Source organism: Acomys russatus, chromosome 17 (assembly GCF_903995435.1).
Source record: "Acomys russatus chromosome 17, mAcoRus1.1, whole genome shotgun sequence".
NCBI classification, from domain to species: Eukaryota; Metazoa; Chordata; class Mammalia; order Rodentia; family Muridae; genus Acomys; species Acomys russatus.
In genome coordinates, this window is record NC_067153.1 from 51,044,209 (window position 1) to 51,069,083 (window position 24,875).

The following is a 24,875-nucleotide window of genomic DNA, read 5'->3' on the forward strand; positions in this document are numbered from 1 at the left end:
TGCAAAATTGAAGATTCTTTTAAAAATTATAACTCAAAAACATTTAAAAAAAAAAAAAAGCTATTTAAACCACAGTCCCATGGCTGAGGCAATGGAGCTGAGAGGGCAGTGGGCCTCCTGAGACACAAAACACACTCCTTGGCCCTACACAGCCAGGTCCATGATGGCCCAGGCCTAGTCACCCTAGGCTGAGGTCACACTCTCTAACCAGGCCATTCCAGCAAAAGGCAGGCAGGCAGCACTGACACTTGCTTCTCACTCAGGAGGATGCTCACATTCCTATCTCCGGGGCTGATGATGCCTAGCAGGCAGGCCCCAGGGTAACCAGTCACCTAGTCTATCTAGTACCTACTAAAGTGTTGATGTCGGGGAAGCTCTGGACAGATTGGAACAAGTGGCCCCACCCCACAGTTGGGTACAGGGTGAGATCTGGAAAAAGGGGTTGGAGAGACAGGCAATGAAAGCTAGGAAATGCCAGGTTGGCTCTGCAGGGTTTCAGACAATCATTCAGGTGGGGACACCTAACCCTGGCTTCTCAGGAACCAGGGATGACAAGATGACACCAGGCTTCAACCCTCGACAGTCTCAGGACTCACCAAGCCATACTCCTGCAGCAGCTCACACCCATAGCCTACACATGCACCAGCTCCACCCCACAGGCTGTCCCAGGGCAAAAGTCAACCACAACTGAAACCAGACTCAATAGCAGGAGGCCAGGTGGGAAGCAGGGGACAACAGGTGGAGGGCCAGCAGTGTCTGCCCACCTTCGGCATGCAACCCCAAGACCTCGGCTCACCCCCAGTCTTCCTCACAGAGGTGGAAAGGGATGCTGGGCACATGAGCATCTGCCAAACACGGGACAAGAACTACCAAAGGAAGACTTTTTATTTTCAAGTTTCTATGGAGATATTACAAACATGTAGACTTAAGAGAACATTTAAAAATTTTTTAGTAACTATTTAGCTTTAAAATAAAAATATGATTAGGCAAAATAATAAATAATGCCATCCCAGGTCAACTGTTTAGCTCAAGTGTGTCATCCACCTGGCCACACCACCCAAGCAAGGCCTCGGTGCTCTCACGTACCTCAGGCTACAGCTCACCCAGCCTCCTAGTGATGCAGGAATGAGAGGGCCACACTGTCCAAATCTTCACTTTATTTTTAATATAAAAATGCAAATTTGGAAACCCACCCTGCCTTTCCCCCTAACATAATGCTTTACCTCTTAAAAATAAAAATAAAGTACTAATTCTATATACATCACATGTACCATACAAAAATGTATCCAAAGGTCTATTGCTACCAAAGTGTTCTAAATTAAAACAAGTTACAGAAAGCCCCTCATTGTAAACAAAAGATTACAAGTTACAAAATCAAAAGTACACACAGGCCAGTCATATATATAACCACGCAACACATTCTGCTCCCACAGCAAGTTGAATTTTTATGTGCCTGTATAAAAATGCATATCAATATACCTTTGCAAATTTATTTTTCATTATAAAGCAAATGAGTACACTTTCTACAATAAATAACCCGCTGGGAGGCACGCCTGCAGGAGCCAGGGCGGAGCAGGAGACTCAGGGCAGACAGGACAATGAGAAAGAGCCCTGTCCGGCAGCAGCTGGCGGGACATTTTTTTGGTGATTTGCAAGTGATGCACACAGCATAAATTTATTCCCTCTTTGCACAAAGTACCATTCAAAATAATGTCATTTTCTTTCTTAAAATACACATTTGTCATTGTAAATTTACATCCCGTCTTATTAAATAAGCGGTACTCTGTGTAAAGAGCATGATCTACAAAATTATTAAACATTCAAAAGTCTTTAAAAAAAAAAAAAACCCTACAGATTAAAGTAAGCGAGGCCTCGGCACCACCAGCGGGACACCCACACCACACTGCCCGGAACACGCCTGCCTCACTTGCAAAGCGCCAAGACGCGATGGTTTCATAGAAAACTTGGAAGTGAAACCTCCCCCTCCCCGGGGAAAAAGAATCAAAGAACTACACCTAGAAAATCAGAATAAGTTAAGTTCTGAACAATATACAAACATGTACAGCTTATCAACACTATGGACAGGGCTCCCGCCTGGCTGTGGCTGGAAGCCACCTCAGTCAATGTCACTGAGGTCACTGGCTGGCTCCCCATGGACCCGGCTCAGATGATTCATGGCTCGATCAAATGCGATCCGCACAGCCTTCCGGATGCTAGAGTTCCTCCCTTCCATCATTTTCAGCTTGTCGATGGTCTCGTCAACACCAAGAGGAACCATCTTGGACTTGGGAAGCCACTGCCTTTTAGAGAGAAGACAGAGCATGAACCAGCAGGCACACTCAGTACAGCCCGCTAACCATCAGCCCCTGTGCATAAGAAGAAACCCGGTAGGAATTACAAGTCAAGCTCCCCACATGCTGGGCCTCATGCAGGATGGCTGCGGTGCACATGGCATCCACCTGGCCAGCCCTTACTGGACTCCGGTAAGGCATGAAAACCATGATACAGGCCTCTTTGCCAGACATAGCCAAGCGGCTACAGAGAACATGCATACCTATGTATGTGATGCACAAGGTGAGCCCAGGTATACATACATAGGCACACAAGGGACAAAGCAGAATGCATGTGTGATGTAACATAGGTCAGTGAACGCTGGAGTAGCTTAAGGAGGCATTCTAGGATGGGTGAGGAGACTACAAGCAACAGGACCATCGAGTGGGCAGGGCCAGTATAAGCCTCGCTGATGAACATCAATTGCAAGGAGCCAGGGCAGGGAGAAAAGAAGACCATAGGAATCTGGTAACTCCTCATGTGGCCATGCCACAGGGCGCTACGAAGCTCTTAATCTTAAGCACGCCCTGCAGACAGGACCCAGCTATAAAGGGCCACATAGGAAAAGGCTGGATTCTAAATATGGTCAGTATGTCAGCAGAGAAGACCTCCTCAGGGAGTCTTAGGATCTGAACCATGGCTTACAAGGGGTTCTAGCAGCTCTGGGTAGAGAGAGGCAGGATAGGGAAGATAGACAGGGAACTCCTGGCAGAAAACTCAGGAAAGGGGATGGAGCTTGTGTCTTGGTAGAGCAGTAGAGTCAGAAAGCCCATTACAAGAGAGCCTGGAGCAAAAAATGAAGACAGCGTGAGCCACTCAGGAGTCTAGGAAATGGCAGAAGCTGTCAGACAAGAAGTGACCACCACTCCACAAACCCGGGGTGTCACTGAACTCAGCAGACAAGGACCAGGATACAAACTACTTGGAGCCACCCTGACTCAGCATAGGTCGCACCATGCCCTGGAACTACAGAGCCCCAGAAATCACACTCACCAGCTTCTCTTATTGTCGAAAAACAAAACAAGGAAGAGCTTCTCCTCAGACTTGGTCTGCATATGCTCACCGATCTTCAGCACGTCCAGGGGCGGGGCAGGGATGGTGACACCATTGTGGTGGCCAGGCACTCGTGGCATCTTGGGGTCAATGATCTGCCAAGGACACGGTCCAGTGACTCAAGAGCACTCGCAAACTCAGAGCCACCAGCCTTATAAGCTCACGGCCTCCAGAGACATGACAACCATACACCTTTGGCCGCACAGGAACTCAGGTACAGAGCATGCACTGGGGCCCCAACCCAGCACCCTCCTCCCAGCTCCAGACTCACCAGTGCTGGGTAGGAGGGATAGCCGCTGCACTTGGCCCATACCACTTTCAGGGGCTCCAGGACGGAGGCAGCAGCATCAGTGGAAATCCACATGCTGTTCTGTCCCACCTCTAGGAAAAAAGGAGCCCCAGAGTCAGGCCCAGCAGGAGAACCCCCAACACAGCCACAAAGCCCGAGGGCTGGGGAAAGCCCCGCTGCCTAGGCCCCAGCTTCCCTGGCTGTTGGAGCAAGAAAACGTGGCACCATCTCAATCTGAGAGAGGCAGATTACCTCACTGTTCCTATTGTGGAGGTCGGGCCTAGAAGCCTGTCAAAGACCTTCCTGCCTCCCATCCTCCCCAGCAAGAAGGCCTATGACTCCAGGTCCTCAATACCTCACCACACTCGAACCTCTCTCTATTCTAAAGATAGGGGCCTTGGCATGCACCAGATGCCTATTACACAACCAAAAACTAAATACAAGTCCTAGCTTGCTCCAAATCACCTTGCTCTTCTGAGCCTTGCTGAATATATCCAGCAGCCCAGGACACACCCCTAGAGTCCACAATGGCTACTGTTGGTGAGTGGTGTCCAACCAGTTCCTGGTCCCACCCCACAGCAGTAAAATGTATTAGTGTCTTCATAACTCATAACCCCCAATGTTCCCAGCACAGCTCACTGCAGCCTATTATGGCCACACCACATTCCCAGTAGTCTCTGGCCTGACACTCACTGAGCATAGCTGCCTTCACAGAGAGCTGCCTCCAGCAAAGCCCCAAACCTCAAGCAATAATAGCAGGTACTTCTAGTCCTGGAGTTGGCATGGTCCACTCTGACAGGAAAGTCTACACAGCATCGGCTTATGAGGCTCCCTTCCCTTGCACTGTGGCCTGATGCTAGGAATGATCCCCCTGCTGGGACTTGTTCAGTTGTAAAGGCAGATATTCTGGATAGATCCTGGCCTGAACAAATCTGATGATCAGAAGCTACCCAGAGCCACGCATATCCCAGCATGACAGAAGTTTTCCCTCCTATACAGTGTCTATACTGCAGCCCAGGACAGGCCTGAAGGCCATACAGCAACCCTCTGACGAGTAAGCATAAGCTCACACCTTTTCTCAAAGGTGGGCTTGACTCACAGCCCAGACTTTGTTATGGGAGATCTTGTCTCTCCGTCCATTGTCTGTATTTCAAAATGCCCACAAAAAAAGTGCATCCAACTTACCAGCTGCAATCCTGGCAGCCTTAGCATAGTTCCCATTTTCAATACAGGATATCAGCTCACTGCGGTCTTCTAGTGTGTGCCTTCGCACAAGGGCAGGCTTCCCTCGCCCACACTTGGGTGTACTAAAACTTCAAGAGGAAAAGCAGAGATGAGTCAAAACTGAGATTACAGTGCCGAGTCCCCTGCCTGTGGCTTCTTCCAAATTCAGGTGCCGGGCGGCCAAGGGACTATGTGGTATGCAGACCCAGGAAAACTGGGGCTGTCCCAATGAGGGAGTTAGATCGCCTTTGCCCACCTGACAAAGCGGCCACTATAATACAGACAGGCAGGACACTGGGGACCACAATCTCAATACGAGAAAAAACTGGGGTGTTGAAAGTACGAAGTGCAAGTTTAACTATATATACTAACTTAGATTAACCATTTACGTAGTTTTACTTCTGACTTCCAGTTAAATTCTACCAAGCAGATCAATTTATCCCATGCGAAACTGTCCCTGAATGGCAGAGCACACACATGAACTAACTCCAGAGCGGTCTCTCTGAGGTCATCAGAAGGAAGCCAAACAGCCTGCTCCAGAGGACCGGGCTTACCTTGAGTCACAGAGTGGGCTGTTGCTGGAACAAATACTGGATTCAGATGCACAGCGCCGTCGGGGCGCAGTTTTCCTCCCCAGGCCACCGCCCGGCTCCTGCTCACTTCTAGGACCCCCAAAGCCATTGGTGAGACCTGGAACACAAGAAGCAGACAGATGCATGGTCACCTACACCAAAGCAGCAGCTCAGCTCAGCTTTCTCCTACACTTCTGTCTTCTTTACAACTAGAATATAGTTCCCAAACAACTTTGGTTTTGTTAGAGGCCAGGCTGATTTTCAACTCCTCATCTTCCTGCCTCCATCCTCCATTATGCCCCAGTTAGTCGTAAGCCACATCTGGTTCTTGTGGTGCTGGGGATCAAAGCCAGGGTTTTGTGCACGCTAGCTAAGCACTCTACCACCTGAGCCACATCCCCGGCCCCACAAGAGCACTGGTACACAAAAACCACTATCTTATTTCACTCCCATGACCTCAGAGGACACAGACACACCACTGGGTGAAATAAGCCCAGAAGCCAGGCGTGGTGGCGCACACCTTTAATCCCAGCACTCAGGAGGCAGAGACAGGCTGATTGCTTGAGTTCGAGGCCAGCCTACTCTACAGCCAAGGCTAAACAGAGAAACCCTGTCTCAAAAAAAAAAAAAAAAAAAAAAAGGAAAAGAAATAAGCCCAGCAAATAATAGTAAAAACAGTCAAAGCACTTTAGGGAATAGTAAATAGAAAATTAGGTTTAAAAAAAAAAAAAAAAAAAAAAACCAGGGCAATATAGTGCAGTGGTAGAGTATTTACATGCTAGGTCTCAGGTTAACAAGAACTTTTTTTTTTAAATGTTAGATAAAACACTTTAAACTAGAAAGTATGGGCCCAAATCATCTGAGCACTCTCAAGTCCCCAAGCACCAAAACACATGGAGCTGGACCCCTGCTGAGGCCAGCCTTCACACACCCTCCCACAGGAAGCCAAAGCGCTAGTCATCAGGTATGACTCTGGACAAACGCAACCACATCATCTGGGTAAGACAGATCTGAGTGAATGCAGCCACCATATGCCTCCTGAGGAAATCTGACCTTCAATTTAAGCCAGTAAGTAGGACAAGGCACATCTATCGTGGCCCTGCACAGCCCGCTCTGAATCGCAGGGTCCTGTCTCCAGGCTGTACGCTTGCCTGCTCCCTCTGGCTCTACCAGCTTGAAGTAGGGAAGGAGTTGGGAGCAAGCAGACATTTGCTTTCATATACACACCCATCTCCCCCATATAACCTTAAAAGTGTAAAAACCTAGTTTTCAAAGTAAAATATGTAAACTTATTTTTTAACGTTTTCTTAGAAATACTTGAGATAAGTGTCTAGATTACAATGTCTTTGTTGCACTCTCCCACATCACACCTGTGAAAAGGACCTGCTTGTGCTGAAAAGGCGTCTTGTGAAGCTTCTTGTTTGCTCTCTGGGAAAAAAGACACACCTTTCTTTTGTTTTGGTTTTGGTTTTTCAAGACAGGGTTTCTTTGTGCAGCCTTGACTGTCCTGGACTCGCTTTGTAAACCAGGCTGGCCTCGAACACAGAGATCCACCTGCCTCTGGCTCCCCGAGAGCTGGGATTACAGGCCTGTGCCACCACGCCCAGCTCCACACCTCATTCTTAAAAGGCCTCAAGGCCCAAGAATTCTTAGAAGGCAGTGGAACATGTTGCTGCCTTGAAGGGGAGCAGACTTGGGTCAGCAGAATCAAAACAGGGGCAGCAGCCCTGACAACCTGGACGGACAGACAGAGGGGCAGAGTTCTTGTTCCAGTATCCAGGATTTTTTGTTTGTTTGTTTGTTTGTTTGTTTGTTTGTTCGAGACAGGGTTTTTCTGTGTAGCCTTGGCTGTCCTGGACTCCCTTTGTAGACCAGGGTGGCCTTGAACTCACATCAATCCCCCTGCCTCTGCCTCTGAGTGCTGGGATTAAAGGTGAGCACTACCATGCCCAGCCAAAGGATCTCAGAGAAGACTATAAGCCCAGAATTATCTGCCATTGCTAGGTGGAGCAGGCAGCTGCCAGCAGGTCTGTGAGTCGGAAGCTCTTAGACAAGCAGGTCCCCATCACTGGCATCTCTGTCCTAGGAAGACTCCCTAGGATAGGACCCAGAAGCATAACCCAGGTACAGGTGTTCCCAGCAGGGATGGTAACAGCTTTACCCACAGCAAGGTGCCTTGTCAGGGCCTAACCAGCCCCTAGAAGAAAAAAGAGAAACTAAGAGGTTTCTAATTCTGAGAAGAAAAAAAAAATATATGATTAAATGTTTCTCCCCAGTTTTCCCAAGTGTTTAATTACCAGGGTACACTACATCTGGGCTCCTAAGTTTACAGAAAGTTTTTATACGATACATAAAAACATACAGCACCTTTAAAAGCTGGCACAGCCACTGTGAAACCTGAGACGCTTCCAGGAAAGACCCCTGGGGCCTGCTGAGCAAAGCAGTTCTCTGGGCCTGCTTTCCAGAGGGTGCTACAACCCAAACAGGACTAGGGTGCTTGCATGGCACAACCAGATTCTTGTGGGCATCCAAGGCCCTGGATACTGCCTTCCGAGAGGCAACGTGGACCAGAGATGCAAGCCTGAAAAGCTTTTGCAGCCACTGCCTGGAAACGATGTGACGGACACAAAGCCAGGTATGAGCAGTCTCTGCCTCCCTCCTTTGTGATCCACTTCATCCACTGATTCTCATTTCAGCTGCAGGAAGGGAGCAAGGTGCCCTCCTAGCATGGAGGCTTGTTGTGTAAGATCACATACATACATGTCTGCCACCCTTGACAAAACAAATAGATGAGATGGCTCCCAAACAGAGCTAACAATCCCAAGCACATGTTGCAGAGGGTCCTAATAAGGTCTCCAAAGACCAAGGCAGAGCTCAAACATCTTGCTCAGGCCCAAAGGAACCCACGTAAGTACCACTGCAACTAAGTCCCAAGGTAGGCCCAGCCCCAGACTACCATAGCACCCTTAAAGACTCCCCCCTTGGCCCAGGTTGTCTACAGCTCAGCTGGGGTACAGAGTGACCAGTTAAGGGGCCCCTGGGGCTCTCAGATCTCCAGCTCACACCCAAAGGTAAAGGAGAAATCTTACATACTCTACTTGCAAAGCTGAGGCATGACTGGGAAATTAGGGAAACAATCTTTTCTATCCTGGGCTCCCAACCTGCATGATGCCAAGAACTCACAAGGGAGCAGCAAGTGAGAGTATCAGGGCCCTGTTAACTAGCCTAACCAGGCTCTCCACCCTCCACAGACCCCACATAGGCTGAGATGTGCCTGAGAGGGTGGTCACTGTGTGCGTGCTACACCTACCACCAGAGAGATGCCTCACTGAAACATGACAGCACAAGATCATGCTGCCCAAAGCTCCCACCTCCTGCAGGTCAACAAGCTTGTGTCCCATGCTGGGCACTGTGCTCAGGCTAGGAATGCAACCACTTCAGGCTGGTGGCACAAGTATCTGTTATCTTCTGATGACACTTTACTTTGAGTAAAGCAGAACTTCACATAGGGTGCATCTTTTAACCTTTCAGTAAAAGCACAGCAAACCAGGCAATCCTACCCACCACTCCGCTCTTCATGAGTATGGTCTAAGAAGACACTGCTGTACATGGCCAAGACAGGCCAGAGGCCAGGCTAAAGTGACTACTCAAGGGCCATTCCAGGAGGACTTCTCAGTTGGCTCAGCAGGCATTTGCATAGCTACCAACAAGACTAGCACTGCTTAATAATCCAAGAGAAAATTAAAAGAGAAGGAGAATAAAATCAGGTAGAGAACAAAGAAATAAAAGAGGCTAATAACCAAGTAGGGAAGCTCTACTTAGGTCCCATTCTAGACAGTGTGCATGTACCGTCCCTTCAGACACCTAGGCCAAGCTCCCCTAACCAGAGCCCCCCAGTCATCACAGGCCAGTTCTGAACATGCTCAGGATGAGGCTCAAACTGTTGGTTGGATTGTGTTGTCCAAGCTACGGTAGCTCCTGCCACAGCACCAGGAAGACCTGAGGCACCGAGATGTCTGCTGGGCACCCAGGCTCCTCTCAATTGCTGGGCTGACTTAGAAGAGGGGCAGGCTGGCCCAAGACAGAGATCTCCTCCAAGGGTAGGTGTCTGAGTGTCTGTTTAGAGGATGGCTCAGCAGATGATTCCAATATGATCCTCAAGAAATAGGAGCAAGGCAAGGAGGCAGCGAAGGCTTTGCATTCCAAGAGGCCATTTAGCAGAACTCCAGTCCAAGTTGAGGTTAAGAGAAAAAGATTAGGATCCAAAGAGTGAGCTACCCAGGCACATAAGTAGTTAACTGAGAACCTGGAGAACAGGAAGAAGCCGTTTAGTCTTACTGCAAGGGCAGGAATCATCTCCTCCCTCACCAGTCAATGGCCTTGGAAGACACTGCGCTGGCTTGCCACCACCACACCCATTTCATTGAGAAGCTCCATGCCAGAGTACCAAAATGAGAGGTGACACAGGTCCTGGCCTGATGGCCCACTGATGGACATAATCAAGCAGAGTAAAGAATCTACAACACAGAGCCAGCTCCAAAGAACATAACCATAAAAGCAGTCATGCCATGCTCTGCAGTGCCCACATGTCCTGCCTGTCCCACAGGCACGAGCAAGTGAGGCCTGTGGGTGGCATTTTTAGAACAAGTGAGTCCATACTTAATCTAACTTGGAATCTTGCCGTGCACTGGAAAGCACCATAGAATTCCCTAAAAAGTTCACAATGCCAGATGAACCTGGAAAAGATCAGAAGGTTCTGAATACTCAAGTCCGCAAACAGCGAAGAACTGCAACTTGGAACAAGAAATCCAGGTGCGCAGAGAGCACCAGTAGGTTCAGGTGGAGGCGCAGCCAGCACCGATGGTAGGATGGGCCCGTTCGGCCCCTGCCTGGCCCACCATGGGCAGATGCAGGAGTGGATGCCTCCTGCTCCTGAGGCTCAGATCTCAGTGCTAACAAGGCTCCCGGCTGCTCAGGAGTGCGATTAGGAATTCACCATGCATCCACTGAAATCTACTGCCATTCTGGAATAAGAAAGCAGAAATCTCCATTTCAGTCAGGGTCAAAGGCACTGGGGGGCACATGTTCTACAGGTCTATAGTTAAGACTTCCTGGGACTCACCATTATCACTGAGAACCCAAAAAGAACTCCAGTCATGTGTGTACACACATGACACTTCATGGACTCCATGGTTAGCAGCCCACAGGTGACAAATGGTCTAGCAGAGCCCATATGGCTAACTGGGCTTCCTGGCAGAAGCTGTCTGGTACACAGCAGGGGCTCTGACAGCAGCTACAGGCTGAGAGCTTTTCCTACAGTGTCCTGCAGGTTGACACACTTTCTGTTGCTGATATGAACCCTGAGGGGGCAGAAGGCCATTTCCATTCCATCTGGTGTATGCATGTCACCTGGTACTGAGACAATCTCCCTGCACCAGAGCACAGCAGATCATAACCAGTTCAACAACAAAGGACTTTCAGTGAACTCAAAAGGACACCAGAAAGCCGGGTCTGGTGGTGCACGCCTTTAATACCAGCACTGAGGGAGGCAGAGAGGCAGGTGGGTCACTTGAGCTCGAGGCCAGACCGGTCTACAAAGTGAGACCAGGACAGGCAAGGCTACACAGAGAAACCGCGTCTTGGGGAGATGGGGAGGGGGTGTCACAACACCAGAGTCCTTCCTTATAAGTGGCTAGGAAGAGCTAAAGCTATAGTTGCAGAAACTCCTAAGAATGGAAACAACTCCAGCTATAATCTACTTCTTGTGCCATATTGAAATTGCTTCATAAAACCAAGTGTTACGAAATTTAAAGTGTTACTATCAACTTATCAAAATAGAACTTTGGGAGAAGTTTCTATAAAATTACTAAGTGTAAAATAAAAATGAAATTAGATGGGCCTGTTGTTACAAGTCTATAATCCCAGCTACTTCAGAGGCTGAGGTCAGAGACTAATGAGTTAAGGCCTATTTAAGTTACAGAAAAGGTTCAAGAGCAGCCTGTCTCAATTTTTTTTTGAAGGGCCAACAAGATGGGTCAGTGTAAAGGTGCTTGCTACATAAGTCTGATTTATCCTTGGGACCCACATGGTAGAGAGTATCTTCTGATCTACACATATGCTGTAACATGCATGCATGCAAGTACGAGCGCGCGCGCGCGCGCGCGCACACACACACACACACACACACACACACACACACCCCCCACACACACACAAATAAATAAATGTAAAAAAAAAATTTTTAATAGGGCTCCATGGTATACCACTTGCCAAAAGGCCCTGAATTTAATCTCCAACATTGACACACACAAAAGAAATAAAATTTGTAAGGAATTATTTTGGTAATAAAAATCACAATTTATTGCCTTTGTCAGAAAATGCTCCTCTGGGTGTGGTGCTTCAAAGCCAGGTAACCCAACAGATGGGGAAAGGAAGAGATGAAGGTGTCAAAGGTGTCCACTGACACTACCAGGCCAGCCTTGCCCACCCAACTCTCTGATCGGACCACCTGGCAAGGTTCCAGAAACCAGAATTCATTCGTCAGCAAGATCTATGTGTTGCTCCCTGCTGACATGCAGGAGAAAGCATCCAATACTAGAGTACCTGAAAGAAAACGCAAGTTTCCTTATTGTGGTGGTTTGACTGAGAATGGCCCCCACACAAGCACACATTTGAATACTTGGTCCCCAGTTCATAGAACTATTTGGGAAGGTTTAGAAGGTGTGGCCTTTTTGGAGGAGCTGTGTCACTGGAGATGGGTTTCCAGGTTCAAAAGCCCAGGCCATTCCCAGTTAGCATTTACTTTCTCTGCCTCATGCTTGTGATCAGCTAAGTCTCCAGCACCATGATGCACAGTATGGACTCTAACTCTCTGGAACCCTGAGCCACAAATGACATGCTTGCTTCTACAAGCTACCCTTCACAGCAGTAGATAAGGAACTAAGACAGAAGCTGGTACCAGGAAGTATTGGAGTGACAGGCCTGACTGTGCTGGTTCTTGGAAGACTTTGGGACTCTGGACTAGAAAAGTGGCTTATCACTCTGAGGCTTAATGGGCCACCCTAACGGGAGCTTGGAAGACAGTAGTCCTAAAAGCCATGCAGACTATGGAGCCCAGTTTCAGAGGGAAACAACATCACCAACTGGGCTAAAGACCATTCTTGTGGTATTTCTGCAAAGAATGTGGCTGCTTTTGTCCTTGTCCTAAGAATCAGCCCGAGATGTCAGGAGGTGGTAGGGCACACCTTTGATCCCAGGACTTGGGAGGCAGAGGCAGGTGGATCTCCAAGATCAAGGCTAGCCTGGTCTCCAGAACGGATTCCATAACAGTCAGGGTTATACTTAGAACGCCTATCTCAAAAAACAACAACAAAACCAAAGAATTACCTGAGACTAATCAGAATTTAGAACTTTCTTTTTTTGGTGGAGATTTCTCCTAATAATGACTCTGTTGTAGTTATTAGTAATCGCTCTTATGTGTATCTACATTGAAAATGAGCAAGTGGGACAAAAAGAAAACACAAAATACATAGCTTAAGGAGAAAAATTTAATTTTGGAGCCAAAGCTTGTGCGGAAAGAGATACGGAGAAGTAGAAGAAAGGGAGTGGCGTCCTTAGGGTGAAGCTACTCAGCTAACCCTGCAGCTTGTGTGCCGGAAGAGGCCTAAGGAATGGTCTGTTCCTGAACAGCAACAATAAATTAAAGCTTATGCCAGTGTAATTCCAGCAGGGCCAGGTTCCATCCCAAGCAACTGCCTAATATAGCTCTTTAGCCTGGTGGTTCTGACCTTAGAGATTTGAAGGAATCAAGACTAAAGAAGTTGTGGAATCTTCCTCCTCCGTTAAGGAAAGCCACTGAGACTGGGTGTGTGACAGGGGAATCCCTGCATGGGGACGTCCACAATGGATATTATGTGAAGCTGTGAAAGCAAAGCTTGGATTGCATATGAGACTTCAAAATGTTCAAGTTGCCAAAGTCACGGGATGTCTACCAAGGAGAGCTGCAAAGACAGCGTGGAACCAGTCCGTTAGAGAGATGTGTTTTGCAGTCAGCAAAGCTGGAAGGGAAGTGCCATCTAAGCCCTTTGACATTGGACATAGAGCTGTAAGATTTGGAGTTTGCTCTGCTGGGTTAAAAGTGTTGCCTTGGTCTAGCACGTCTTCTCTATGCTCCCTTTTGGAACGTCAATGTATTGTTCTGTGCCACTGTAGTTGCAAGTATGTGACCTGGGTTGTTTTTTGGTTTGGTTTGGTTTGGTTTGGGTTTTGGTTCGTTTGGGTTTGGTTTTTTTGTTTTGTTTTGTTTTTTGATTTTACAAGGGGTTAAAATTAAGAGACTGCCACGAGTCTAAGATGACTTTGAACTTTTAAAGTGTTGAAATTGTGAGACTATTGGGATTCTTGAAATCAAACTGAACGCATTTTGCATTGTGACATGGCCACAGCCTACAGGTGCCCAGGGAATAGAACGTGGCGGTTTGAATGAGAATGTCCCCCAAAGAACCTTACATTTGCCCGGCGTGGTGGCACACACCTTTAATCCCAGCACTTGGGTGACAGAGGCAGGCGGATCACTGTGAGTTCAAGGCCAGCCTGGTCTACAAAGCAAGTCCAGGATAGCCAAGGCTACACAGAAAAACCCTGTGTCAAAAACAAAACAAAACAAAAAACCCTTACATTTGAGTGTTTGGTCATCAGTTAGTGTAACTGGGAAAGATTGGGAGGTAAGACCTTATTGGAGAGGGTGTGTCACTGGAGTAGGTTGTACGGTTTCGAAGTCCAAGCCGTTTCCAGTTAGCTTCAGTCTCCTGCTTGCTTGATCTCTCTCCTCTCCCTATGAATCAGAGGCTCGGGCTCTCAGCTAACACTCTAGCAGCATGCCTGCCCGAATGCCATGACGGTGACGGACTCTAAGCCTCCAGAGCCACCAGCCACAAGTCAATGCTGTTACAAGCTGCCTTGGTCATGTGTCTCTTCACAGCAATAGAAAAGTAACTAAAACACTTAGCTGGGTATGACAGGAGAGCAGAGAATAACAACCAAGCTTTAACCCAGGACCAAAAACCAAAGTACAAACCTGTCTCAAACAGAAAGCAGATGTTGAAAACTGACGCTGGCAGTCACTGTTCAAGAACACAAACACCACCCTTCCCCACTGTTTTATCTGGGGATTAGATAGGAGTCTGTGAGAAAGCCAAGCCAGGTTCTTCAAGCATAGCACGGGGAATTTTCATGGAGATGCTAAAGGTATAGGCATACATGGTGACATCTTGGAAAAAGAAACACGGTTCAGTAGTGGGCCTAGGTGATGGCCCAGTGGGGATTCACCTGCTCCCAAGCAGGTGACCTGAGTTCCACCCCACACAGTGAAAAGAGATAACCAACTCCACAAGTTTTCTAAAGATTTATTCCCTCCTACATATGTATGCACACTGCGCCATGCCCCTGCCCAACAAAATACAGAAATAAACAGATTTTTTTAAATTTGGTTTTTCATTTTTAAAAATTTGTTTATTTATTTATTGTGCATACAGTATTCTGCCTGCATGCCAGAAGAAAGCACCAGATCTCATAAATGGTTGTGGGCCACCATACGGTTGCTGGGAATTAAACTCCAGACCTTTAGAGGAACAGCTTATCCTCTTAACCTCTGAGCCATCTTTCCAGGCCCTTATTTGGTTTTTCAAGACAGGGTTTCTCTGTACATAATCCTGGCTGTCCTAGAACTACCTCTGTAGACCATGCTGGCCTCGAACTCAAAGATCTGCCTGCCTCTGCCTCATGAGTGCTGGCATTAAAGGCGTGGGCCACCATTACTCAGCAAATTTAGCTTCTTTTTTTTTTTTTTTTTTTAAAGGACCATCTCCATTAAAAGGAAAAAAGCTTAGCAGTAGATGAGAAAAATTTTTGAGTGTGATTTTCTAGTATTAGCAGCACATTACACGTGTACTAAAGCAAGCTACAGAAAAACATTAAGGAAACATTCAAATATTCCTTAAACTAATTATGTGAAGTATTACAAGTAATGAGATGAGAGATTATTTCAGAGAGCCCAGGGAACAAGCAGTCTTCAAGAAGGAAAGGTTCAGGTTCAAATCTATGGCCCTGGGTTTGTGGGAACTGACCTCAGGGGACACATACACTCCGGGCCAGGTGTGGCCATTCCCAGGTCACAGTTTACACACATCCATGCATACGACAGTCAAGGTACTCAACCAGACCTCTTGTGTGAAAAACCACAGGGGAAGAGAAAGGGGACAAAGGAGGGGCAGGGCCAGCCATACCCAGCTGCTGTGCTGCCAAGAAGCTGAATGGCCACTGCCTGAAAACAGTTCTGAGCTTTAGAAAGGAAATCCATGTTGTCTGTCTCCACCTCTAGAAATGAAGAGCATGCTGCAGAAGCAAAAGCTCAGTACAGTGGTTTTACAATAACAGATCCCTGGAGAGAGCTGCCCCTGACATTTACCTGTATCCAGGCGCTTTCCCGGGGACTCCTCCTCCACTTCGGAGTCTCCACATGTGCTCCTCGACCTTTTCCTTGGCTGCAGTAGAGTCTCCAACCTCGGAAGGACTACAGACAAAAAGGTTTTGGTCCCTAGCTGAGGAGAAGTTGGCTGGGTTTCAGTGTTCTTGGCAGACTTTGGGGGGCTTACACTTTTCGATTTGCAGAAGAGAACAGAAGTGCGTCTGTTTACATCGCTTGATGGCTCCGCCACTGCGGAGGCCGCCGCCGCCGGCACATCGCCACTACTGGCGAGGGTGGGCTCTGGAGGGTGTCCGCTTACCAGTGCGCTCTGAGTGCAAGTGCTATGTGATTCATTATCAAATGTGACTCTTTTGAATAGTTTACTCTGCTCGGGGTTGAGTTCTACTGGTTTGAGGGTTGGTGGTTCTGAATTAGTCTCCGAGTTTGAAGGAAGAGGTAATGCATCTGATGGTTCAAGTTTAGGGGGAGATTTATCTCCTGAAAAAATTATAAATAAAGTGATTTTGAAAACTGAAGATTATAAAATCTATTATAAAACTTATATAAATGTGAAGTCCAGCAAAACACTAACTCAGTTACGGAACAGCGTCACACACAACGGTCTGCTGAGCAGTGTGCAGCCTGGGGCCATCAGTTAGCACTGTGTGTGTTTCCCTAACCAAAGATTTCGGGCCTCGGGTCCTAAGCCCAGGTGCACAAGATACTTTCTGGAAAGAACTGTGAAAGAGCATTTAACACACAGCAATATTAAAAATCTTATCTGAGTTCAGGACAATCTCTGCATCAATATTCACTTACCGTGAGGAAGGTAAAACAGTCACAGAACTCAGGGAGCCTTAAAAGGTCCCCTCAGCAATTTATGCTTCACCACATGGTGGTGAAGAGAAGGAAAACAAATGTTCAATGTTCTAACGGGCTTCCTAAGTCAAAGCCCAAGCTTTGGGAATGGTGAGTGGCTGGGGACGACCTTCTACTCCCTTAGAATATACAGACAACCAGTGAGTTCCTCCACTCCGCCCTCATAAAAGACCCACAAAATTATTTCCACCTTTTTAAGATGCTGTTTATAAATTAGCAATGTGTGCGCTGGCTCAGAGGTGAAGAGGGCTTGCTGCTCCTGCACGGACTCAAGTTCGGCTCCCAGCATCCACCTGGCAACCAACAACTGCCCGTAACTCCAGTTCCAGGAAATCCAGCACCCTCTTCTGGCCTCTATGGCACCAGGCATGCACTTTGGTACATTTACACAGAGGCAAAATACTCATATACATAAAATAAAAATAAAAATATGGATCTGATGTCTTAATCTTAAGTTCAACCCTAGAGAGAAGCAGATTCCTGTCTTCACACACAAAAGGCTCAAGCAACAGAATGGCAGTAAAGCCCACGGTGTAAGGTTAGGCCTGCTGGGCTAAACTGCTAAGGGTTCTTGCTGGACAAGACTGATTCTGAGATTCTCACTACAGGACATATGACAGAAAAACCAAGAGCATCCATTCAAGCAATCTAAAGCAGCATATACTATCACTGGGTTTGGTTTTTATTTTACTCAAACTACAAACTTCTACAAAACATTTGCACTATGTCACAATACTTTAAACTCAAAAGTCACTTTGAAAATGGAAAGCTATACAACTTAAAAAGTGCCACGCATGGCCCTGGGTCACTTGATTAACTCAGAACAAAGGTTCTAAGCCAAGGAAGGTCTCCTAAGCACCTCCAATCAGCTATGCAAAGCTGAGCATGAGGCCAGACTGAAGTGTGCTAGCAGTGTGCAGGTGGAGCCTCTTAAGAGGCAACTCCACCACCAAGTGGGGGAAGCAGAGCCTCAACAAAAAGCCTGTTAAGAGATCTTTTGTTGAAAAGCTTTATCCAGGAGATAAGGGTGTGTAAACTCATGCTGAGGGGCGGCCGAGAAATCTGTACTTGGAGATTAAAATTCCAAGGAAGTGGAAATGCTCAATCTTGAATCACTGGCGTGTTGACAACAAAATTCTTCATGCCCACTTAGGTTAGGGGTCATTACGAGTTTTAGAAGACAGTATTTGCAAAGCACACGGGAGCTGGGCGTGGTGGCGCACGCCTTTAATCCCAGCACTCGGGAGGCAGAGGCAGGCGGATCACTGTGAGTTTGAGGCCAGCCTGGTCTACAAAGTAAGTCCAGGATGGCCAAGGCTACACAGAGAAACCCTGTCTCGAAAAAACAAAACAAAAAAAACCAAAAGCAAAGCACACGGGGACACTGAGAAGATGTAATTAGGCTTAGTGCAGAACTGTGCATGGTATTCTTGGTGCACATAAATGTGAAAACAGAAGTCACCAGCACTAGACGGTATGAAGACTGGTACAGGAGCTGGTACATGGATGGGGCCGGTGAATACTATCAGGCTCATTTTCAATTCTTGAGTTCGCCTCCAGCCTCCTCCTCCCTCACTGGTCTCTCTACCTGTTACCTCCTGAGTGCCTAAGCAGCTTATCCTAACTGAGGTTCTCAAAATGCCCAATCCAGTCTCTATGGCCCCTTCAGGGCCAAGGCTGATGGGAGAGCCCCACGCAGTACAAGACCAGCAGAGATGGGGCCCTAGGGGCCTCCTGCCAAGGCTCCAGGCACTACAGATCTCCTATCCAGTCTCTCTGTGGCTAAGAGTTACCAAGTTAATACTTCTACCAAAGCCACAGACAACTATGGATACCACAGCAAGAGTGTGCAGAGACATTCCAACAAAACACTAGAAACTGCACCATTCCCACCAGCAATCTACCTGTTGCTCCCTCCCTCTGCCAGGCCTGAAGGAGCAGTGTACACTGCACTCAATGCTGAGTTTTAACAGGGGCTACAGCAGGAACAGTGCACAGCTGCTATGTAAACAGCGATGCCACTGGTGGTGCTCATCTGGCCCAGAATCTTCATTCCGCAAGCGAGAGGCACCCCATAGCCTACCCATAGATGAGGTGGTCACCATTCATTCACTAGCACTAGATCTGCTCTCCCCAAAGCTCCTGGTTAGTCCACTAAAACTCAGATAAATAAGCAGGTCTAAGAGCTCAAGTTTGTCCCACAGGCTCCTCATCACCCCAGTCCAGGTGTCCCGCGGCCTTCAACTGACTGGAGCTCTTCAACCTTCAGGTCAACATGGAAGGCCTCCTGAGATACAGCCTTCTGCTTGCACTAGAAAGCCAGGGCATGTCCCCGCCCAAGACAGCCGGGACCTATTTCTTTCCTCAGATGCTAGTCTTTTGGGCCTGCCTCCCAACAGCTATACTGCTGATGTTTCCTCTAATGCAAACAACTAAATGTCACAAAACACAAAAATGTTTAGTTGTAATTTAAGTGAGACTGTTTATTTTACATTAAGAAATGTCTTCCAAGGTATGAAAAATCTATGGATTTTTTTTCCCCCTTTGGTAATTGGTCACAAGGTCTCACGGCCCTAGCTGGTCTGGAACTCACTATGTAGACCATAGTGGCCTCTACACTCATAGAGCTCTCCCTGCTTCTGCCTCTGGCGTGCGTGGCCTCTTCTCTTTGAGGAGAGTATGGTGGACTATGTAGTGTCTTGAGTTTGGGCTCTGTCTCAACATACATATAACAACCTCATTTGTCCACAACAACAGCCATGTGCTCTCCTATTGCCTGTCTGGAATGCAGTCTTCTTAAGGGGCCCTAAATCCCACCCCCCAGATCTGCCTCCGAATGGACTGTCATGCTATTTCCTTCTCCATTCATCATTCCTCTCGGCTGAAAAGAAAAGGTTCTTTTCCTGAGTTTTAAATACAGGCCAACAGCATCGTCGGCATTTGCTCAGCTCTCACCAATATGCTGCCTTCAGCATGTAAAGCACTGGTCACCCAACTGGCTCTTCCTCGAGTTGAGGGATTTAGGTAAAAAGGAAGACCGTTAGCCCTGCAAAACCAACACTAGTAAGGGAACTTTGGGGCGGGGGGGGGGGGGGGGGAATTCTGCACACAGCTGTAAGGACAGAGGTCAGGGTTCTCTTTCAAGAGCAAGCCACTGCAGCATCAGCAAGCTGTCCTGCCTATAAACCTCCTTCCCAGATGACCCTTCAGGACAAATACTGCATAGATCACTGGGTGGCTGGACCCAAGGGTCCTCCTCAGCCTGCACAGGGCTAGCATGGGAACCAGGCAATGGTACTCACTATGTGGGCCAAAACAGAGTGCAACAAACAGCAGTACCTCGGGTGCATCAGTCTGCCAACGGTCCTCTGAGGCACTGTTCCTTAAGGAAAGCACAGAGCTCCCAACACAGGCAGAAGACTGACTGCATGTGCTGATAACTAGGCTTTTAGAGAATGAGAACAAATGGGTCACACACTGAAAAATAAAACCTTTACTGTGTGGACCAGTCAAACCTGTTACCTAATGGTGAGGCAAAGGGTGTGAGTGGAACTTACAACTGGACATATTGGAAGTAAATTCTAAAGCCAGGAGGACTCGGTGGCACTCGCCCTAGCTTCTGCTGGTTGCCTAGCACAACCATGTAAGAGAAGACAGTCAACCGCTGGTCATCTGCATGAGGAATTAAACATGGCACAAACGTGAAGCCACGGCACAAGGAGCAATTCAAAGCCAGGTCTGACAGCCACAGATCAAATGCAACCTACAATTACATTTGACTTATTTTAATGTTTTCCTATGACTTTGTGAATAAAACAGGAAAAGAGGACGACCATAAGGCACACTGCTAGTGACAGTGGCAGGAGCAGGTCTTATTTTTCTTTCCACTCAGGGAACTGAAATGTGGAGACTGAGGCAAGTAGACCGAAGGGTGCTATGAGTCTCTAGACTTTCCACTCTCGGAGGCCTCCACAGAATGGCTGCTGGGCATGGTCTCCTCTCATCTTCTTCCTCCTCATCGTAACATCTCAGCTGTCTAGCTCTTTCCCTAGATGCCACTCAGTGCTGCTAGGACAAGATAGTGCCCACCAAAGGTAGAGAGGAGAGGCCTGAGGCTGCTGAGCAGTCTGAGAACAGACCAGTGCCAAGAAGCAACTCAGTCTCCTTCCCACCCTTCACAGCCCAGGGCTCGCGTGTGTTCTAGCAATAATTATTCCTTTCAAAAAGTATCACAAAGCCAGCAAAAGAGCTTAGGGGGTAGAGGTGCTTACAAGGCCTGACCACTGAGTTCAAGCCCCAGGTCCTGTAAGGTGCCAGGAAAGAACCAACTCAAACTAGCTGTCCTCTGACCTACACACACAAAGTAAAAACAATTTTAGGCTGTCTAATCATCTAATACTCTGCTTCAGTTTACAAGGTACAATAAAGATATTTCTTTTTCCTACCATAGAAGCCACCTTCAGCACAGTATTAGATCTAAACTATCCTTTTAAAAAAGTCCTTCAGGCTCAAGTTAAAGACAAGTCTCACTCCATGCCTTTAGGCTTGTAAACTAAGTGCCAAAATACAGCACAGGCCGCACACACCAGAACATCATTTCAAAGGGCATCAAAAACCTGGTAGGAATATGCAGTGGTCAGAATTCTATGACCTTCAAAACTTACAAATTCACCGTTTTACAACAGAGCACCACTTAAGCCTGATAAGAGACACCCACATCCATGGGTGTGGTGTCCCGCCCCTTCATGCTTACCTTCCTCCCCTGTGTCCGGCCCCAGTGGAGCTGCATCATCTTCAAAGCCTCCTGTACCTGCCCCTGAGGGTGGGGACTGGCTGTGCTGCTGGCTCAGCTTGTTTCGGAGAAGAGCAATCTCTTTTTTGAGCAGCTTTGCCCGTTTACTCCGTGAGCCGCTAGACTTCATGGAGCAGGTGAGGTCCAACTTGTCCAGTAGCTCTCTCAGCTGCTCCTCTAAGCTCATGTGGGCCCTGTTGGCTGGGTCCAGCAACCTGTCCACTGAACCAAACAACAAGCATCATTAGTCACCTGATCATTGGGCACCTCTTAAGATAACATGCTGGTCCCAACTATTGTTTAGACTGCCACGGCCAAAGCTCTAGCTCCACCATTCGACACCATGTACCCTCTACCCCTATTCTGAACCCATGAGAAGGCTGTTGCCAAAAGGAGAAAAAAGACACTCCGAAAGGAGAATTGCTCCCCCAGTCAGTGTGGCCACAGCAGGGGATATGCAGGTAACATGTGTGGCCTCTCTTGGAACAGGACCCAACTTTGTCCTGCTGTATAAACAGCCCATTCCAAGTGAGAGGCACTAAGACCACCAGATATGCATGAGACCACCAGCACAGAGGCAAGGTGGACTGCTAACAGAAGTGACAGTATGCAAACATGTGGGTGTGGACTGTTTACATCCTAGCTGAAGTACCTACACATGAATCACTGTGTCCATGCAGACTAGGCTGCAGAGTCCACAAATCTTCCCAAATTCTAGGAACACTGACTACAGACCTTAAATTAATGAAATGGCCAAAGAAATCCTTTAAACTTTGTGAAGATAAAAGCAAAAGAAGAGGGGCTGGAGAGATGGCTCAGGGGTTAAGAGCGCTGGTTGCTCTTCCAGAGGACCTGGGTTCATTACCCAGCACTCACATGAGAGCTCACAATTTTATGTACCTCCAGTTCCAGACACCCTCACACAGACAAAACACTAATTTACATGACGTAAAATAAAAAAGGCAAAGGAAGAGCAGGGGCAACAGAGAGGCACAGCATGAAGGAGCCTTTCCAAGGCTCATGTCTTCTTGTTCTTCGTGCCTCACTACACAGCCCAGACTGACCTCAGACTTGCAATCCTCCTTCCTTAGCCTCCTGGGTGCTAGAACCCAGGCTGGCCTTAATCCACTATACAGCCAAGATGACCTTGAGATTATAATCCTTGCGCCACCATGTCCAGTTTATGCCGTGCTGAGATCAAACCCAGGGCTTTGTGCATGCTAGGGAAGCACTACTAAACCACGCAGTCCGGCCTGCTTGGATTTATTTTCTAACTATACTTTTGGGATCAGTTTTGGTTTTTAGACAGGGTCTCAGGATGTAACTCACAGTAGCCTAACGTCACTGTATCCAGACTGGCCCTGAACTTGTGGCAAACTTCCTGCCTTAGCTTGTTGAGTGCTGAGATTACAGGTGTGTGGCGCTACATTCTGTGGTGAAAAAAAGAATTCTCTCTATCTATATGCCCTGCAGATGCCTGAGTCCTAACAGACAGACAAGTCTCTCTGGCCAGACACACAGAAGGCCGGAAGTCAGGGGGCCTTCAAGGGCCCTGACTCCTCACTAAGCCACAAATGTAGCCCAATAGAAAAACAAACGCAGCCAGGCATGGCAGGGCACGCCTTTAATCCCAGCACAAGGGAGGCAGAGACAGGCAGATCGATGGGAGTTCGAGGCCAGCCTAGTCTAGAAAGGGAATCCAGGATAGCCAGGGCTACATAGAGAAACCCTATCTCAAAAAATGAAAACCAAAACAAACAAACAAACAACAACAACAACAACAAAACAAGGCAAAGAGTGAAGACACAGTGACTAGCTGTTGCTCAAGACAAAGAAAAATACGGGGTGCCCCACTGTTTTCCAGGACAGTGAGAGAAGGAGACAGGAAGGTCAGAATAGGAACACAGGACCTCAGCTTTTGGTAACAACCGTGAATACAGGAAAACTTCATGCTCCAAGGCAGACCACCAACCCCCATTCACCTACTGTGGACATTCACTTACTGAAGAAACAACTAAGGGGCAAGACATTTACAAACACTGACTGGCGCCAGAAGTGGTGGCACACATCTTTAATCCCAGCACTCAAGAGGCAGAAGCAGGTGGATTTCTGTCAGTTCCAAGCCAGCTTGATCCACATATTGAGTACAAGGCCAGCCAAGGCTAACCAGCAAGACCTTGTCTCAAAAAACAAAAAACAAAAAACTCCACCCTGCTTGGAGGAAATTGATGAGCAATACAACAGCATATGACTGATGGGGCCCAAACTGCAAGCCCACCCTAGAGGGTTGGGCCAAATCCTGAAGCCAGGCTAAGACCTCTATGAACACCTGCACACATCCAAGTGAGAGGGTCAGAGGCGAAGCTAATGTTAGCCCCTGCTTTTATTTCTCAGCTGAAATACAACTACCAAAAGCTGCCTCTCTCTGCAAGACCTCCTCAAAAGCAAGGTCAGGCCCTTCAAGTATGAATCCTCAACTACACTGTCTTCTTGGCCTGCGTCATCTGGATCTGGGCTCACCTAGACATGTTTCTCCAGTGGCTAAGTGTGGGGAGACCCAAGTGAAATGTGCTGCACATACAACATGCGAGGAAGCAGAAAATGAGAGCGCACCCTCAGTAGCACTTCTGCTGGCCGTATGCAGGGCTTTTAGGAACTGCACAATCTGAGGGAAAACGCATCCACCATCTTCCTGGATGCAGTGCTGGGTTCTTACCCTCTTCCCAGGAGAAAGGCCGCCGAGGGGCTGCAACAGGTCGCTCAGGTAGGTGCATTCCTGAGGCCTCTTCCAGGCCAATGCTGTCCACCTCACGCCGGGCCTGCCTCAAAACAACACCTCCCTGATCTCGCAGCCTCACTGCAGCTCTATAAAACACGGTGTCCTTGGCATTGTACTTCATGCAGTTATCTACAATGAGATTAAAATCCTCCTCAAACGCATGGAGGTTTTTATACCCTTGAGCTTCTAGCCGTTTCCTCATTGTGGCAAAGTCCATGGGATGTTTAATGTGATCCAAATAATCTGGCACCTAATTTTAGGAAGGAAAATAAACATTTACAAACCAAAGAAAAACCAACACTTATTTAATACTACCTCTGGAATCAATCACACCTGAGACACACCCCCCAACCAAGACTAATTTCACACAGCTACACTAAGGCAATCAAACCACGCCCAGTCTTTGCAGGGAGCCTCCCAATGCAGTTCCTTTAAGTAAAGTATATCAAATGGAGTGCCAGCAGGGCTAACATCACCAACAGCTAAGTTCT

The 24,875-nt window shown here is 47.7% G+C and overlaps 1 protein-coding gene across 5 annotated transcripts in view; it reads right to left on the reverse strand.

Moving 5' to 3' along the window:
- Positions 1-1,359: 1,359 nt before the first annotated feature.
- The window catches only part of Brd1 (bromodomain containing 1), a 47,109-nt gene continuing 23,593 nt past the window's right edge, over positions 1,360-24,875 (reverse strand). For 3 of the 5 annotated variants that reach the window (XM_051160169.1, XM_051160168.1, XM_051160170.1), the window contains exons 6-13: positions 24,322-24,634; positions 21,567-21,827; positions 15,935-16,432; positions 5,452-5,587; positions 4,859-4,986; positions 3,656-3,765; positions 3,325-3,479; positions 1,360-2,300 (exon numbers count right to left, since the gene is read on the reverse strand). In XM_051160169.1, coding sequence (XP_051016126.1) covers positions 2,117-2,300; positions 3,325-3,479; positions 3,656-3,765; positions 4,859-4,986; positions 5,452-5,587; positions 15,935-16,432; positions 21,567-21,827; positions 24,322-24,634 — 1,785 coding nt within the window. In that variant the 3' untranslated portion in view covers positions 1,360-2,116. Of the gene's footprint in view, positions 2,301-3,324; positions 3,480-3,655; positions 3,766-4,858; positions 4,987-5,451; positions 5,588-11,743; positions 12,073-15,934; positions 16,433-21,566; positions 21,828-24,321; positions 24,635-24,875 lie in introns of those variants that run through there. The other 2 variants (XM_051160171.1, XM_051160172.1) reach the window with 2 other exon arrangements.